Below are 16,664 nucleotides of genomic sequence, written 5' to 3' on the forward strand. Positions count from 1 at the left end.
CACTCAAATTTGAAATGTCAACACCGGCCCATCTTCGATATTCGACATCTGCGCGACCCTCGGTGCGTTCAACGGTCTTCACACCCCGAGGGAAGGGCTCGCTGCAGCACAATGCCATTGTTCTGCATGCTGCCGCACCAACATGTCGCAACCTCCACCAGCTCCAGGTCCTCGCGATGAAGATCCACCGACATGGTCCTTACCTCCCCGCCGCAGTCACACCTTTCCAGAGCAGCCGCATCACCAACAACAACAAACCTTCGATGATTCATGCCAACCAGCACGGGCGCCATCATGGCCCCGGGAAGCACCTCAGCCAGCATACCCCCAATCATCCGGATACAACCCTTACATGATGCCCTATTCGGTCCCGTACTATCCCATTCATCAGCCTCCAGTCGCTTATCCTCCACCATCTGTCCCTACCGGAGCAACGCGCGCAGCCCATCAAGGCCATTTCGAGCCGTATAACGAGTACATCCAGCCAGGCCAGCAGAGACCACCCGTACCTCTAGTTGCTCCCTATGACACTTGGGTAACGCCACCAGGCGGCTATTACGGACTGGGAGACACCCTCTCTCGGCCCATTCATCAGCCCGTGAGAAGAAACATCAGACGCTCAGCATCCCCGACACCTGCGTCTTCTCCAAGTAGACCCAAAAACAAGCGTCGACACAAGACCGTCAAGTTCGAGCAGGACAGCGACGACGACATCCTCCATCATGTCGCGGAGTACTCCCCACCGCAACAGTCACATGCTCCTCCTGCAGAGGCCTTGTCTCCTGGCGCAGAAGACGACGACTCGGATGGGGATCGAAGCGACGAGTTACGATCCAACTCTACTGTGGAGAGTACCTACAGGTCTACGCGAGGAGCCTCTACTGTCAGAAGCTACGGGTCTTCAAGATTCAGGGCTACGCCAGCTCTAGTAACCGAAGAGTCTGGGTCGTCTGCCTACTCCTTCGCTGCTTCATTCCGGGCAGCAAGGACGGCATCGGTTGGGGGTTCAGCAGACGGGGAGCAGAGCGAGGACCCGGATGCGACGCCGAGCCAACCATCGCCAAAAGACGATCAGAGTTCCGAAATCGCCCACATTCTTGCCTCGTCCTATACTGGCAAAGGATACACAGCTGCCGAAGGCCACCACTCAGCAGACTTGCTGATAGCAGCAAACCCAGCCCAGCTACGGCACCTTCAGCCACTGTATCGTTGGATGTAAGGTATCTGCTCCCTAATATCTAGCGAAGTGGGCTAACCATTGCGGATAGGCATCTTACCCGACCATCAATGTCCCTGGAAGACCTTTCTGTAAGCACTTGCTGGATGAGAAGTCACGCAACTTTCGGCTAACAGAAGGATCAGACCCAGATCGCGCGCCTCTCCGTCCTGACGGGCATCGAAAGGAAGGCTGTCAATGATATCCTCTTCCGTCTCAAACAGTCGTCCGTCAAGTTTATTCAGACTTCAACAGGGAAGCCGGTACAGCACATGGAACCGGGCTGTCTCGACTATGTCTTACCTCACGACAGTGGTGTCGGAGGGCAAAGTCGAACTACCAGGAGTGTGACCTGGATTTGTCTGCCATACTTCAGCCTCGAGCCATACTGTGGCCTTCTCTCGGGCGCCGGAAACTCATCAGCGTTTCCGATCCAGACCTTGTTACAGGCACAATTTTCTCGGACTGCCAAAGAACGCGACATGCAACAAGCAGTGCGACAAGTTGCTCAGGCCGGCCCAGGCCTCTGTTTTCACATTTCGCAGCTTTGGTGCATCATCATCAACAACTGTATGTATCGGGTATGGTGCTGCCTAAACGGCTCTTATTGACATGCGCTCTCTAGCATTTGTGATCACGTACGGCAGAATGTCCGAAGATATTCTATGCGGCAACTCGATTACGAAGTCAGTCAAGTCTCTGAGTAATCTCTCTGAGCAGCAATCCCAGCAAAAGTTCTGGGTCCGGTTCGGGGGTAATGTTATGTGGACTTTGCCGGTAAAGGATTGCCAAACATGGTTTGTGAGTGTGGCGATTGTACAAAACAAACCCATCTTTGTTTCCTGGTCGCTGACTATTGGACTTGCTTCAAGGACTTCATTTCCCATTTCTGGGAGTTCTGGCATCTACCTCTGAGCTTCTACCGTAACAAGCGTGTGATCTGCCCGGAGGATTGGCCCAAGATCTGGACATCAGCAAGTCAGAAACACTCACACACGATCTCATTTGACCTCGAGCTTGGGTGCGTTCATCTACTTACTCGCTATTATTACCGACGAAAAAAGAACTGTCACTGACTGAGCAATCACAGACCAACACCTAAGCTTCCCACACCAGGGCGACTCGTGCCAATTCAGTCCCAAGCCAAGCAGACCGAAGGGACCACAGCAGAAGAGCCCAAAGATAGCGAGGGGACCAACGCCAAGCAAGAAACCCAGGATGAGAAGGCACGGAGAGCGAAATACGTACGGCCTCCTACAAAGACAACAACGTCCGGGTCTCCAAAAATCTCGCAGCCACCCCCGAGTTCCTCTTTTGCACTTTTCACGTGCCTCGACGACGTTTCGATGGCCCAAAACGATACGATTGACGAAGCCAAACTCGAAGAGCGCCTCCACGAGATAGAAACAATCCTGTTGCACGAGACAAGCGTCAGCGACCAACGGGCATATAAACGCTGCCCAAGCGCCAGCCGACTCTCAATTTATCATATGCTTAAACAGGAGGAGCTAGAGATCGTCCACCCTGAAAGGAGAATACGCTCATCCAACCCGCAGGACTACGAGATACGAGCCGACATATTCAACTTGACCGACATGATTTTCAAATTCTTTTTTCCCGGCACAACTGAAACCTCAATGGCGGCCAAGTTTTGGGGTGCCGTGAAGGACCAAGTTAAGGTGTGTTTCAAGCTGAAATGGCGCCTGCCGTTTTAGAAGCAATATACTGATGGTAATCGTAGCAGCACGATGACGAGGGCGTGGCCGACGATCGATACCAGCTACGAGCTGTGCTCAAAGAGCTTGCCGTCATGATACTCTACTTTACGGAAACGTTCATGCATGCGCAACATTCGGATCGTGTTCAAATCCGTGTGCCTGACCAACTAATTGATGGCTGGCTCCATCTTCTTCTGGGCCTTTCTTACATGTCAACGGATCCGGAGAGAGCATCCACCTTCCTGGATCTCCATGCAAAACCTCTTATCAGCCAAGGACTCAACGCCATTGTCAAAGACATGGCTAAGAAGCCTCTGCTGGAGAATTCCGTCGTTCTTCCCCAAGAGCTAGTCTCCTTAATAAGCAGGAAGCTTCTCACAGACGTTACCCCCGGTCTGCCGAATATCAGCCAGACATATTCGGCGTATTTGAGTGCCATTGTAAGTGCCAAAAGCAGAACATCCGGTGGTGTACTGGCTTGCAGTAGTGGCTAACTCAGACCACTTCAATACCCAGGAATCAGACATCACCGGCAAGCAGTCTGACCGATCACACGAACAGCGCCTCGACCTTCTTGACCAAGAACTATTGGTAGTACAGAAGACTGTCAGGTCGCAACGCGACATCTTCGAGCGTTTGGAACGATACAGCCAACAGTCTGCCTACAGAATGCCAGCAGCGGCACGTTCGCGGGCGGCACCCATACAAGGCCCATCATACCCGGTATACTACTCAGGAGCACCGAGAGGGGCTCAGTCGGTCCCACATATGCATAGGCAGTACAATCATTACGAACAACCACAAGTGAGGTCGGCGCACGGCTATGGGCAACAGGGACAAGGACAGTACTACGAGCCTCCACCTTTCTACGACGAAGAGGTTACCGGCTCGATGGCAGTGGAATCGAAGCAGCTCTCTGCACGAGATCCAGGTGGCTTCCGTCAACTATTCCTCAACGAGTGTATCCTTCAACTTGACCAGCGCGAGCGGGAGTTTGAGGAGTACGAGCTTCACTCTAAACAGCTGAGGGTTATGGTATGGTTTCTTTCCTTGTCGCTTATAAGTGATGTACTCAGCCCAAGCACTGACAAGCTCTCTTCCAGAATCGTAACAAAGTGGACATCAAAAAGGACCGCCAAGAACGTCTCATATATGCCTTCACGGTAGTCACCATCATCTTTCTGCCTCTCTCGGCCGTCTCAAGCATCTTCGGCATGAACACCAGTGACATCCGCGACATGGAAGTAGGGCAGTGGGCTTACTGGGCCGTTGCCATTCCTGTCACTGCCGCCGTTCTCTTCCTCGGCTTCCTTTTCACCGGCGATCTTGGAGCAGTCTTCCGTTGGGTATCCAGGATTAGTGGAAGTGGCATGTCGTCTTTGCCAGGATCCGGCTTCCAGGGCAAGCTTCCTTCACTGAGGCCTGGTACAGAGAAGTTGTGGATTGATAAGCCAGGTCAGATGGCCTTGGGGGGCGGTCCAGAAGAAATAGATTATGGAGAACCGGAGATAGAGTATGTGATGCCGAGAAGGTCTGAGAATCTGAGGCGAAGGTCACATACTTTCTACGAGAATGGGGATTATTCAGGCGCCTACACAAGGTATGCAAGGGGAGAGGTGACTGGGCCAGGCCAACGGGGAGAGAAATGGGGCTTGCCGTATTGAATGGGGCGGAGTGATTATCAAGGGAGTTGTAAACTATGACCACTTCGGCGGGCGCTGCTGGAGATAGGTACGCTTGGTTGCACTTTCGGACCTTTGACTTGGGGTCTGTTGCAGTGGATGGCGCATAGGCACCGATTCGAAGAGGGTTAGTTGGTTGAGTGTAAGGTTCAAGAGTCAGACAAGTTGTAGCGGTTCAGGGAGGTCTGTCTCATCAGTCACATCGCACATCATACTGCGTCTTGCACGCATCAAGAAGCTGGAATTTCGGGCCCCCAAAAGAGCGGTCAATTCATCCAGTCCCTCCAGTCCCCATGGACTTTTGCCAACCACCTAAAGCCCCAAGACACCTCCGATATGTCTTCGAATCCTCCACTTCTTACATCTACCCATTATCCCCATTCCCCATACATGTACTATTCCTCCCCTTCCTACATGTACCAACTCTCTACCCTGTTGTCCTCACGCCCCTATGCACCCCCCATCCCCTTCTTCCTCCCCCAAACCCATATCCCAACCCTCATCCTCAGCAACACTGGGATGATCCTCCGCTTCCATCCCTCTTCCTGGCAACCAACGACGCCGCGTGGTGCCCACTGCTTCCAGTCAACGCTCAGCGTCCACCCTCTGGAAGCTGGCGGAAGTACTCCGCCGGAATGGTGGCGAAGCGAGGGTTACGGCCCAGGGAATCCCGAACCGGCGAGTTGGGCGGCGGCCGGAGGCCTGGCCTTGGCAGGGGCGCGAGGGAAGCCCGGCGAGCAAGACGACCAGGCGAGCCAGGCGAGCCAGGCGGCGATAGGGCGGGCGGCGACGAGGCAGGCGACGAGGCAGGCGACGAGGCAGGCGATGGGGGAGGGGTAGGCGCAGCGGCCAGACCAACCGGGAAAAGAAGAGGGGCCAGGACCGGGGCCAGAATTGGGACCGTTGGGACCCGCAAAGACCAGGGCGCGAGGACGGCGAGGCGCAGACCCACCTCCCAGGGCACAGCTTGCTAGGCTGGGCGCCTGGCGGAGGGGGCCGCGGGAGCACCAGGAGCGGGAGCGGCAGCGACGGCGGCGGTGGCGTTAGCCGTGGTGGTGGTGATGGTGATGGTGAGGGGCTGAACCCTCTGGGCGATGATGCCCCAAATTTGAGCGGCCAGGCGCCCCAGACGAGTGGCTCCCCCAAGGGTGAGCCGGAGGAACTCTCTGGCGGCGGCGGCAAAAACGGCGACCATGGTGATGGCCGGGAGGTTGGGGCCGGCGGAGAAGGAGAAGAGGCTGGTGATGATGGTAAATGCTGGGATAAGAAAGGTCAGCGCTTCCGGTCTTTCTTTATCGAGTGTCTGGGGGCAATCGATCAAGCTTTGTAAAAGTACAAGTCTGTGAAAACATGATCATGGGATATTGTGGTGGAGGAGTGAGAATATTGTGAGGTGATGGTCAAGATCAGCACATCCATGGAAATCGAAGTTCCATGTGGTCAACATGATCAAAGGTGAATATCAAAAGAAATGACTGTTATAGCCAGAGATATCCCGAGAGAGCCCGTTCTTACCTTTGTTGGCTTTGCTTAGCCGCGGGAAACGAGGTTTGGAGGGTATGATGTTGGTGGTTAGTTGTAGTTTCGAAAGAGACGCGTCAAGACACTTGCGATATTTCAGTCCCTGGAAAAGTTTGAACCAGACGCGAGCAGAAAGGGGGAGGGGACAACGTAGATCGGACGAAACATTGCGGGCAAGGTACCTCTACCTAGTAGGCAAATCTCCCAAGTTTTTCGTTTGCGCTGACTGGACATAAAAAACCGGGCATGCTCTCCTCCTCCAAGAACGGAGAGCGGGCAGCCACCGCATCACGAAGCGAGATTCTGCAAGGGATCAGGTGTTTTTCGCTTGTTTCTGGTGGCTCTCTTGTCTGTTCAATTTCTTGTAAGAAGTCAAACTGGGCATGTAAAAGTCTTCCTCTTATTCAAATACTTCTAGATCGGCACGGGTTTGCGTTCTGCGTCCTGCAACTGGGCAAGACGGAAGTGACGGGTAAGAAGATGACACTAGATGCGAGTGATTCACTCGGGCGCCAGGGCAAAAATACTCGGCTAACTTTCCTCCTCTTCTTGCATAACACTGGGGTATATCAAAAAGGAAGCGGCTTCCACCTTACCGGTATACTTCGAGTCTACGTTCCAATGGCATACAAGGTCCTGGCCGTGTACTCGCATACCACGGGCCTTCTGATCACTGAGATCGCTGTACCTACCTTTGGGAAAAAAATGCTCGAACATCTCGGTATCATGGATCAGAAGGCCGTTCCAACCGAAGCAGCTACATCCAGCCCTTCAACTATACCCATTTATCAGCAATGGGTATCCTCATGGACGGCGATCGTGATAACCTATTATATGTTCGGAATTTCTCGATGTCCTGCCTTTTATTTAAGAAGGAAGAAGGAAGGAGGAAGAAGGAAGAGAACGATCACAGCCAAAGAACAACGGGAAAAAGAAACAAGACAGTAGTACAACATGAGCGCTGGAATACAAAGACTGGGCACTATAGAGGCACGAAACATGTAATTGAAAGGTCTGGTATTTCGGGTGACGAAGTCGAATTGGCCATCTTCTGGTTGTGCTGGGGTATCAGGGATGGAGGCGTATACGTGGTTCAAGTTGTGATATCCGGCAGCGGGAGGGTACCTCTAGTTACTCCGAACCAAAACAGAGCATCCGACTTTAGGTATTTCGCTATTCCGTTTTTAGTCGTTTCGGTACCAGCTAAGATCGGGTTGTTCTTGGGGCTAACCGTGAAGCATGGGAACGGGGATAGGTAGCGTCTGTTTCCGGTTGGCAAAGAATAAAGAGGATTGAGAGGACAAGATGAGCTGTTGCAGATAGGAGAAGACGGGAGAAAGAAGGAGTAACAATAAATGGGAATAGAAAGTAGACTTACAGTGGCCAAAAAAGGCCCGTCCAGCCCTCAGGAGAAGTGAAGGCCCAGTTGGATAGGAAGACTGATAGCCATGTGCAGACAAAACTATGGGCGTACTTCTACCATAGGACCGTAACGAAAGCGGTTGCCATCGTCACTTAGATAACGTTGAATGAACATATTTGAATCGGCTGTATTGGTACCTCCATCTAGGTAGGATTGGTTGTGTTGGTGTTGTTGGTGGTTGTGCCCGTCCATACCTCTGGCATGGAGAGATGAATGCCCCTAGGTAACAAGTCAGACAGGGAGTCTCCCATCCTGGAGAGGTCTTCTTCGACTCACCAATTCAAAGTACATAACTTCCCCTACCCATGACAGCCTACGCTCATTACCTCTTTTGGCGACTACACCTTCCCTTCCATATATCTCCCTTCTCCTATTTTCGTATTCGTCCGTACATACCTCTAGGACTTAGAGGTCTTCTGGTATCAAACAGGTATGGGTCCATGATATTAACAGAAGTAGAAGAAATGGGAACGAAAGGAAAGTTGTGATCCCGGATAGAGGCAAGGTCCACATTGTCAAATGATGATACCTATTATTTGACGAGACACATGTAGGTACTCAATCCATCCACAATATAAGCGCGAAAAAAAGAAAAAAAAAAAAAGAAAGAGATTCATTCTCACTAGCGCAGAAGAAACACAAAAGTGTCTCTGATTCTAAACTCGATCTTCTTTTGGTACCATAAAGGAAGCTCGCAGCTAACATAAAGAGCGAAAGACTTAAAAAAGAGAATGCGGCGACGGTCCGGGAATTGAACCCGTGTCTTCGCTCTTGCCGGGAGTGCCATTCTCAAGCCGGTCTTACGGAGCGATATTCTGGCCATTAAACTAACCGCGCTTTCCAGAGAAATAGAGACAGTGACATAACCCATATACTTTCTGCCGGGGAAGGAGCTACCCAGAGGGAACAGAGCACATAGAACCTCACGAGCAGCCCCCCCACCACGCCGGGACAGCTGGCAAAGACGGGAGCCAAGGGTTTCGACCCGGTATCGGCATGGCACGGGACCTGAACCTGAAGCCCACGACTGGCGCTCGGATACGGAAAGTAGTACTCCGGCCAGTTGCAGTGGAAGGATCTCACGTGAGTGGTCTGGTGGTGCCTACCTCTAGGTGTTCAAGCCCTTATTTTGCGGCTCACCAGACACTCACGAATCTTTCTACCAGGCACCACCAGTCGGCTGACGCCCTTACCCAGCAACAATGCGTTTGTCGTCAACATCTCAGTTTCATTCTCGATTACCCTCTAGACAATCATGAGGTGTCTATATCGGTCCCGGGATGACGGTCTACCGTGGAGCGCCGCGTGTCTGGTTGCATGTCCAATCATCCTCAAGATGCCCACCCGCGAGGACCACAAGAAGGCTCTCCAGCAAATCCATACGGCCTGGTGATCCGTCTCCATTCCCCCGTCGTTGGATCACCTTGACACACAAAATTATACTAGCTGTAGTAAATACCATTTGGTGTAGAACAACAGAACTTGTTGAACCTACTTCCGCTGTTCCTCTTCAGTCGTCGTTCCTCTCCTGGCATGGGCTAACAAGAACGAGTCAGCTCCAGTGCCTATTCTTTGGTTACAACCTTCCGCCATCAACACCACAGCATTCCATACCTCGAAGTTTCTCACGGCAAAACACAGGCCTCTGAGCCTCGTGAGGAGTGAAGGCCATGATCGTGTGTTTGCACATGCCGACTGGAAGATCGTTGTCGTCCACCGACAGCGCCAGCAGTCAAGGTGGCGCGTCCTTCGAGTGAGTTACATTTTTCTGTGTCCAGACAACCCATTACATTTCAGACATCATTAACACAAGCTAACAAATGCAGGGCAGCAATGTCAAGACCTCCCGCGTACTGTCAAAGAGACACCTACGTCCAAGCCGGCCACCGTGGCCTTGCATCATGATTTCCCATCATGTCTCAGCGGAGCAACAACCAGGAGAACAGTACATCTCCGTGTCGTGGTCTTTTCCGCGCCGCCATTCCTGTGGAGTACTTCCGCCAGCTTCCAGAAGGGGGACTCCAGAGATGGCTCAAACGGGTGCTCCAGCACGAACAGCCTCACGAATGCCGGTCCTAGTAGCGATGGGCAGTTTTGGAAGAGCACCTCACACAACGACTGGCAAAAAAAAACAAAAAAAAAAAAAAAATTACCGCACCGAAGGTGCCGCTTATTCCTGATGCGAGATTTCCCGTAGTGAAAGGTGCTACCCAGTGCCACTCTGGCACAGGCTACAACGAAAAGCCCGTCAACTGGGTTAGCAGAGATCTCAACCTATCTCTCTAGGATCATCATCATCATCAAGATAGCTGAATCAATTGAACTACGCGCTACGCTGATTCCACGCATCAATTCCTGTGAGTAAAACTTCAGGAATGGCTCAATTTCTCGACCCATCTTGTCATTAGACGCCGTCCGACAGTGAAGAAAACAGCTCCAGGTGCAGCTTCCACTATCTGCTACGGTGATTCACGGTAGGAGGAGGTTTGGGGATAACTCTAGATTGACACCACCGGACGTGAACGGAGGCAGGAGGGGACATTTATGGGGATTTTGTCAGATTGTTTGTGACATGGAGGTAGCATCAACTTAACAATAAAAAAAAAATTAAAAAGTCGACTACGGGTACATCACGCCTATTGCTGTTTGTGGACAAAGGTTCGGTGAAGCGCGCCACGACCAAACGAACATTTCGTTGCTTCAATCAACAACAATTTCTCACTTCCTGCAATTTGATACCCTTCAAACCGCCCTTAACCAACATCTAAACCTCGATTCTGTATGTATGAGCTCTTGGGTTGTTTCTGCCGGTTCGGTTGTTGAAAATATGAGCGAGTGTCTCGTCCGTGTATTGACCCACTAGTGGGCAGTTTTGTGTCCCATGATCAGAGTCGAGCCAACCTTAATTCTCGCGAGACAACGAGACAACGATCAGGTGTTGGGAGCACTTCTCACGTTGGAGACAAAAGGATGTAGAGGATTCTACCGAAGCAAAGAAACACCGTATGTATTGTAGCTGGCAATATTTCGAAGAAATCACTTGTGGGCGAATGTCATTCACTGGACCAGACAATGGAATATCAAGGTGAGAAGTGTGAGGTTGAAGAATTAAGATGTCGATCAGCGATATTGATCAGCTGTCGTAGTTGGCTGAAGGCGTTCAACGCCGAAATATACTAATGCACAAGAATAACACAAAAGACGAAGCGAAGAATACCTGTAGGCATTATGTTGGGACTCCTTGATCTTGAAGCTACCTCCAATGCATGCAAGATTGGCTCCTCCACGTCCGCCGGCTCTCCCTCTCCCACCGGCCCGACTGGAAACCCAAACCCAAGAACACAATCGTACCAGCAACGATAGCACTGGTGGGCCGCCTTCGTCGTTGTCGTCGTCACCCCGGAGCATGGGACCGCCACGGCCACCACCGCCCACCGCTCACCAGCGACGGCTGTTGCTAGAGCGACGGCTGTTACCAGCGCGCCACGGCGGCGGCGGGACGATATTCTCCTCGTCAAGGGGCTCTCGACCCGAGGTCCCGCGAGGGCCAGGGCGGGGAGGTTGCAGTTGCTGTGGCTGCTGCCACGCCGGCTGTTGATAGCCATAATATCCCATGGGAGGGATATGGGGAGGAGGGCGGTTAGAGAAGGGGGGAGGGGTAGGAACCGCAGTGGTAGTGGTTGTGGTGGTGGTGGTATGCTGGTAGGGCACCACCGAGCCCGAACCAGGACGGTTCTGTTGCTGCTGCTGCTGCTGCTGCTGCTGCTGCTGCTGATGGTGTGGGTGGTGGTGGTGGTGGCGGCCAGTCTGCTGGCGGTGGTTGCCGCCACTTCTTCTTCTCCTCGCCGAGGTGTTGTTGGCGGGGGTGGCCGAACGCCATCCACCCTCTGGTGTGCGTGGCCTCGCAGGGAGGCTTCCCTCGCCAGGGGCAGGGCGGCGCACCGCTGCAGCGGTAGCAGGCGCTGCTCTAGCGGGCAGGTTGGGGCCGGGGCCAGCCGGCGGTGTTGGCTCGTCGTGGCCTCCTTGTCTGAGGAGGACCAGGCCGGCGGCGGCCACCATCTCGCGATGGCTGTAGATACGGCGCTGATGGAAGGTTCCATGTCAGCACAGATTCTTGACTTCCCTCAAGGTTCAGAAATGGATTTTGATCCCTTACCTCCATTCCAGTTTGGTTCATTTTGGCGGCGCTGGATGATGGCGCAACCAAGGACAACTTGGTAATGAAGACCTCTGATCATGAACAGTAACTGTGTTAGATATGTGAAGCGTCACAGTAAACGCGCAGGAAGAAGCCTTACCGACGAAGGTTTGATGGTTGCAGTTGTGCCAAAGAGGCACTGGTGATGGTGGTTGATGTGTTTGATTGTTTTTCGAAGGAAGAGAAATAAATGAGAACGGGGAGAGAACACAAGAGGGGGGGCCTTTTTATAGAAACCAAATTTGTGGGCGGCTCAAGTTGTTCAACTCGTTTGTTGGGTAGGGCCATTCACTTCACTTGTCTTCGTTATCAGGCAGAGACGAGATGAGCAACTCGAGTGCAGTTCTTCAATCTTAAGAGAAAAACGGAAGGAGCCAACTTGCTCAGGTATTGCCAGGCAGCTGGCAGCTTGAGGTACTCGGGTACTTTCTCGGGAACGGGCACGCAAGACTGGGAGCCTGGCATTCACTCTCTGGGCGGCAGGTACCATCCGTGTTTGCAAAATTCTGTTCGAGTCCTTCAAAGCATTATCATCCAGCTCAGGGAGGAATAAGGGAGACCGGATGATATGAGGTTGGTACATGAGCCCAGGACGTGACACATCCAGTTGTATTATCCGACCAAATCAGCCGTCATCTCTATCCCAAGCTTCATCAAACTGTAAGGATTATTGCGATGTCCACGAGATATGTTCCACAAGAAGACAAACAGAAAGCTCGAAGAAATCAATGGAAGACGAGAAAGAAGATTTGTTGTAAAATACCTCTACCTGTCGGTGATCAGTTGAATCAACCTTTCATGACGTAGATGTATGTCTGGGCCGGCCGGTACTTCACCAACACTTGTGACTCGAAATTAAGTGCTCAAAGGTGTTTCCAGCACAAGGTTTCCTATCATGATTTCAACACTGTCAGCCTGGGACTGCCGTCTTATTTTGTGATTAACACCCAACTTAAGTGGTACATAGTACAATAGGAAAGGCATGTTTGTGATGGAAATTCCAGTCCTGGCAGCAAACGAGGGGGCCCCTCTGCAAGATACATAGGACCAAAATGAACTTGGGACCATTGTTCGATTCGGAGAATGTGGTTCTTCCACCAAGAGGTATCTCTTCTGCCCCAGGCATTGTTATCTTATTCACCTACCTCTACAGTAGCATGGTGTTGTGAGTGGTATCCATGTCCAGCAGCTTTTGACGTGCGAAAGAGCACAGTAGCAACTCTTGATTTTTGAGAGACAGAGGGAAATGAGGTACACACCTCTGTGCCAAGGCTTTCCTCTGCCTGGTTACCTACCTCTAGGTTTACACAGCTTCACAAAACGCAACTTGTTTTCAACCTTCAAGCTCAACCTGCTGGTGGCCAAGATGTGCTCCCACCGCCGGTCAACCTCGTAGTGTGAAAGTATCGGCAAGAATCTGACACAGGAGACGGCTGTACCTCGTCATGGTGCACGGTCCTTGACGCAAATATTGATGGCGTGGGAAGGAACTTCAGATATACGCGGTGGAGTCAAGGATCCAGACCGTGAATTCCTCAGCTTTCCTGTCTTCCACTTGACTTCCACTTGCCAGCTCGGAGCGATGCCAAGGTAACTGTCTGGTTCTGTCGTTTGTCCTAGTTCCTCCAGGCAACGCCGTGTAAGCTCCACAGTAATAGCAACCTGAAAGCCAGTTCTCCAAGGTGCCGCACCGTTGAAGCTTCACTGGCATACCTCCAGTAGCTCCCCATCAGCGACAGGTAAGGAGGGACAACTGAAGGCTACCCCTCTACCCACCCAATCTGGTTTTGTCCTTGAAGTTCCCCTGCTCGTCCTCGAAGTTTCCCTGCTCGCCCTCAGAAACAGACTTGCCCACACTCAGCACCAGCGCCTTCACCGTGATCTCCAGTCCTCTCTTCTTGGTTGCTGAACTTGAGATACCGATGATTCCGATCATCCTTTGATACGCCCACTCGTTCTAAGACCGGCTTCAGCATAATCAGCCTCGGCTCCGGCTCCTGCTCCAGATTCCGTTCAAGTTGTAGTACAGGCTGGACTCGGATCCGACTCCAACTCCAGAGACTCCATGCCGCACCTGACCTCTCGCCGTTCACACAGACCAGCAATGCCAGCTCGCGAAGCAGTACTCGGTACGACTTATTGACGAGCATAACAATCCAGTCGTCTTCTGCGACAAGGACTTCGGGGAACATAACCAATCAAACTCGAACTTGTTCTCTCCACTCGTGGCGGCTACTGTCTCGACAACATGCGTGAGCGCTATGCAGGCGAGAAGCTCATTGTAGCCCGCGACAAGCTTGACCTGCTGTGAATCCACAACAAAAGGGTCTTCACCTAGGTAGGTAGGTTTGCATCCCGTGGGGGTAACATGTCTCAAGTGGTCCACCTAACGGGAGTCTGGTAGTTCAGCGGTTGAAATCATCATCGTTGGTAAACGATCTCGCTCCTCCAAAAGAGCGCGCGTCTCTTCCCGTCGAACAAACCGGCCGCCGCACTCCATCCGCCCGATCACAGGTCTCGGTCCCTCCTCAAGCATCACCGGAAGCGGCCTTCGAAGCTCTCTTTCCGCGAAGGGTCATCGACAAGCACAAGCCGTGACCACAAAACAGATCAACAGTAGAACAGTGCCCCACAACCACCTCTCCGAACTTAAAATCACCTACCGACAACAAGGGCATTCTCTTCGTTGGGCGATTTTGTTTGATAACCGATACTGAAAACCTTGCCGTAAATGGATTTAAAGCAAGAAAGGGAAAGGGCGAACTTGTCACATCATAGTCATTCCGGACCCATTTGATCTGGAGATCGAGGATTGGAAGTCCTCTCGATAGCGAGGGAAACGACTGAGCAGGAAAAGGGGGGGAAAGCGCAGCACGCGGAGTGTAGCAAAAGCAGAGATGCAATTCTTTAACAAGCTTGCAATCGGTTCATCAATGCAGAATGCCTGTATGCTTCTCGAACGGTGCTGCATGTCCCCGACCCAACTGTCGAGCAATTCTGCAATGACCAGCCCATATGTGCTGCTGTGAACCTGAATGCCGCGCTCCCCACAACAATACAGGCAGCCCTTTTCTGGACCTTTGACGTCCCATCTCGACCTTGCGACTCGATTCAGTGCACTTCAGTCGAGTTTCTCCGAGTCTTGGTCTTATGCGCCGCATCAGAAACAGAGAGGTCGCTGTTGACGGCGATAAGATTGTTGACGTCACGACCGGCGAGAAGGTAGGTAAGCATTAGCCCTTTTGCGCAGTTTATCCGGCCAGGAGTGGCCGAGCACTGATCCCTTCCATTGTTTCCAAACAGTACCCCAAAGCAGACAGCACGACCACCACCAAAGCATCGTTCATGCCGCAATGCCGATCACATACCGTGCTCCTTGCATCAAAACAAAGCATGTCACTGCGCAGAATGCTTCCTGTCCCTTTCTCCTCGATATTCCTTGCTCAACCTTTGCCCTTTGACGACGCTGGTATCATCATACTACCTCTACCTTAGATACCTAGAGGTGCCTTCAACAAAGTCTCTGGAAATCGTTCCATAACTCGATCGATTTTTACTCTTTGTACCATACCTATACTGGGGCTGTCTTTACATCGTTCAAGGCATTCTGTCATTGATGACATGTACCCTGTCGTTGGATTTGGGTTTGTGAACAAGGGTATCGTGGCTCGGCCTGCCGTACCTGCATCAACAAAGGAACCACACCATCGAGTCACCGACCATCGACCGCCGTTGCTGCTCAACAGCGACACATCCATCGAGAGTCGAATATGCCTTTTTAAGAGCGGCCTGGTCCTTTTCGGCACGTCCATGTTACCTTCTTTGGAAGGCATTACTGGCAGAATCATGCCGCCGTCGTCCTCCATCTTCCAGTGGTCGACCCCTGAACGATGTCAACAAACCACCCCTGTTCCATTCTTGGCAAGCGCCGACACAACCTCAGACTGGACCCCTAATTCTGGTGGCGCCGGAAGCTCCAGTGGGCTTCAGGCCATTGGCCAACCCCCTGCATCGACAATCACAGATCAAAGCAAATTGGTGAGCAATCTGTCTTGGCAAACGTTTTGTTTACAGTGCCAGGGGCATGTTTCTGGTTCACTCTTGACGTGGGTTCGAGAATACAACAAAGGAAGGAAGGATGAGGGCACGGTTTTGGGAGATCTAAGTATTCACTTTGGGCATGGAGACGGAGGTTGGAGGCGAGGGTATCAGGGGTCGGGAGACGAGTGTTTCTGGACGACAAAATCATCGACTAGCATGTCGTGCGTCATGTGTTGAATTAGTGTTTCTGGCATCGGTACCAGTAGTGCCAGAGATTGAAGAGCTAGACAGCCGGCACTAGAGAATCGAGTGATTCTGGTCTCGATTGTACAAACTGTAACAAACGGATTTCCACACTCTCCTTGATTCACATTCATTTCCTGGTTGATACCTAGAGGTACCTACTACCACCACCATGCCGCACCGATAATGACAGTTCGAACGTGAAAGCTTTCTTCGTCCCCTTATCTCGCAAAACCGGTCTCCTCGTTAGTCAACCTTCCAGGTTGTTATGACCATCAGAATATGTCGGCAAAGGGCAAAGCTCTAACCAACAGCCACAATCATGAGTGGGAAACACTTCGATGTGGGAAGCTGGACAGAACAAGAGTGCCTTCATACCTAGGCACCTGTTGGCTACAATGCCATGCCCTGTCATAGCCTATTTGCAAGTTACCCTCCCGTCAGCTCTTCTTCGATAGAGGTACCTTATTTACAGACATAACCGATTAGACTTTCACAGATACTGCTAACTGGGGTATAGTAGAGAGTTTACCATTGATCGGTGTTGTATGTGAAGATACCTATCAAATATTCCGTCCTTCCCTGAAGCCCCAACGTGGCACTACATCCCTTGGGTTGGATG

General features: G+C 51.9%; 4 protein-coding genes and 1 pseudogene across 5 annotated transcripts; 1 reads left to right on the forward strand and 4 right to left on the reverse strand.

Moving 5' to 3' along the window:
* The first annotated feature begins 4 nt into the window (after positions 1-4).
* B0T23DRAFT_146058 (uncharacterized protein) lies at positions 5-4,754 on the forward strand. Its single transcript, XM_062832443.1, has 9 exons — positions 5-1,215; positions 1,269-1,308; positions 1,363-1,786; positions 1,842-2,017; positions 2,089-2,237; positions 2,307-2,895; positions 2,958-3,374; positions 3,451-3,969; positions 4,038-4,754. Exons 1-9 carry the CDS (start codon positions 143-145, stop codon positions 4,596-4,598), a joined length of 3,948 nt encoding a protein of 1,315 aa, XP_062693060.1. The 5' UTR covers positions 5-142; the 3' UTR covers positions 4,599-4,754.
* Positions 4,755-5,269: 515 nt separating this feature from the next.
* Positions 5,270-5,811, reverse strand: B0T23DRAFT_453656 (uncharacterized protein; the record flags this gene model as incomplete). Its single annotated transcript, XM_062841184.1, has 2 exons — positions 5,270-5,568; positions 5,625-5,811. The coding sequence occupies 2 exons, from the start codon at positions 5,809-5,811 to the stop codon at positions 5,270-5,272; spliced, it is 486 nt and encodes a 161-aa protein (XP_062693061.1).
* A 2,484-nt stretch (positions 5,812-8,295) lies between these two features.
* B0T23DRAFT_t204 lies at positions 8,296-8,397 on the reverse strand (annotated as a pseudogene). The gene has a single exon. The product of its transcript is annotated as a tRNA-OTHER (tRNA).
* Positions 8,398-9,459: 1,062 nt separating this feature from the next.
* B0T23DRAFT_442250 (uncharacterized protein) lies at positions 9,460-9,957 on the reverse strand (the record flags this gene model as incomplete). Its single annotated transcript, XM_062840812.1, has 4 exons — positions 9,460-9,525; positions 9,556-9,666; positions 9,799-9,834; positions 9,895-9,957. The coding sequence occupies 4 exons, from the start codon at positions 9,955-9,957 to the stop codon at positions 9,460-9,462; spliced, it is 276 nt and encodes a 91-aa protein (XP_062693062.1).
* Positions 9,958-10,998: 1,041 nt separating this feature from the next.
* On the reverse strand, positions 10,999-11,737 carry B0T23DRAFT_442253 (uncharacterized protein; the record flags this gene model as incomplete). Its single annotated transcript, XM_062840813.1, has 2 exons — positions 10,999-11,643; positions 11,717-11,737. The coding sequence occupies 2 exons, from the start codon at positions 11,735-11,737 to the stop codon at positions 10,999-11,001; spliced, it is 666 nt and encodes a 221-aa protein (XP_062693063.1).
* Positions 11,738-16,664: the final 4,927 nt, after the last annotated feature.

This window comes from Neurospora hispaniola, assembly GCF_033458365.1.
Source record: "Neurospora hispaniola strain FGSC 10403 chromosome Unknown B0T23scaffold_4, whole genome shotgun sequence".
Lineage (NCBI taxonomy): Eukaryota > Fungi > Ascomycota > Sordariomycetes > Sordariales > Sordariaceae > Neurospora > Neurospora hispaniola.

What these genes read in the sequence shown, in the direction of transcription:
- B0T23DRAFT_146058 (XM_062832443.1), top strand. Translation starts at nt 143, where the DNA reads ATGTCGCAACCTCCACCAGCTCCAGGTCCTCGCGATGAAGATCCACCG. An exon ending in TCATTTGACCTCGAGCTTGG is followed by an intron (nt 2,238 to 2,306) that starts GTGCGTTCATCT and finishes GAGCAATCACAG; the next exon opens with ACCAACACCTAAGCTTCCCA. An exon ending in CTAAACAGCTGAGGGTTATG is followed by an intron (nt 3,970 to 4,037) that starts GTATGGTTTCTT and finishes GCTCTCTTCCAG; the next exon opens with AATCGTAACAAAGTGGACAT.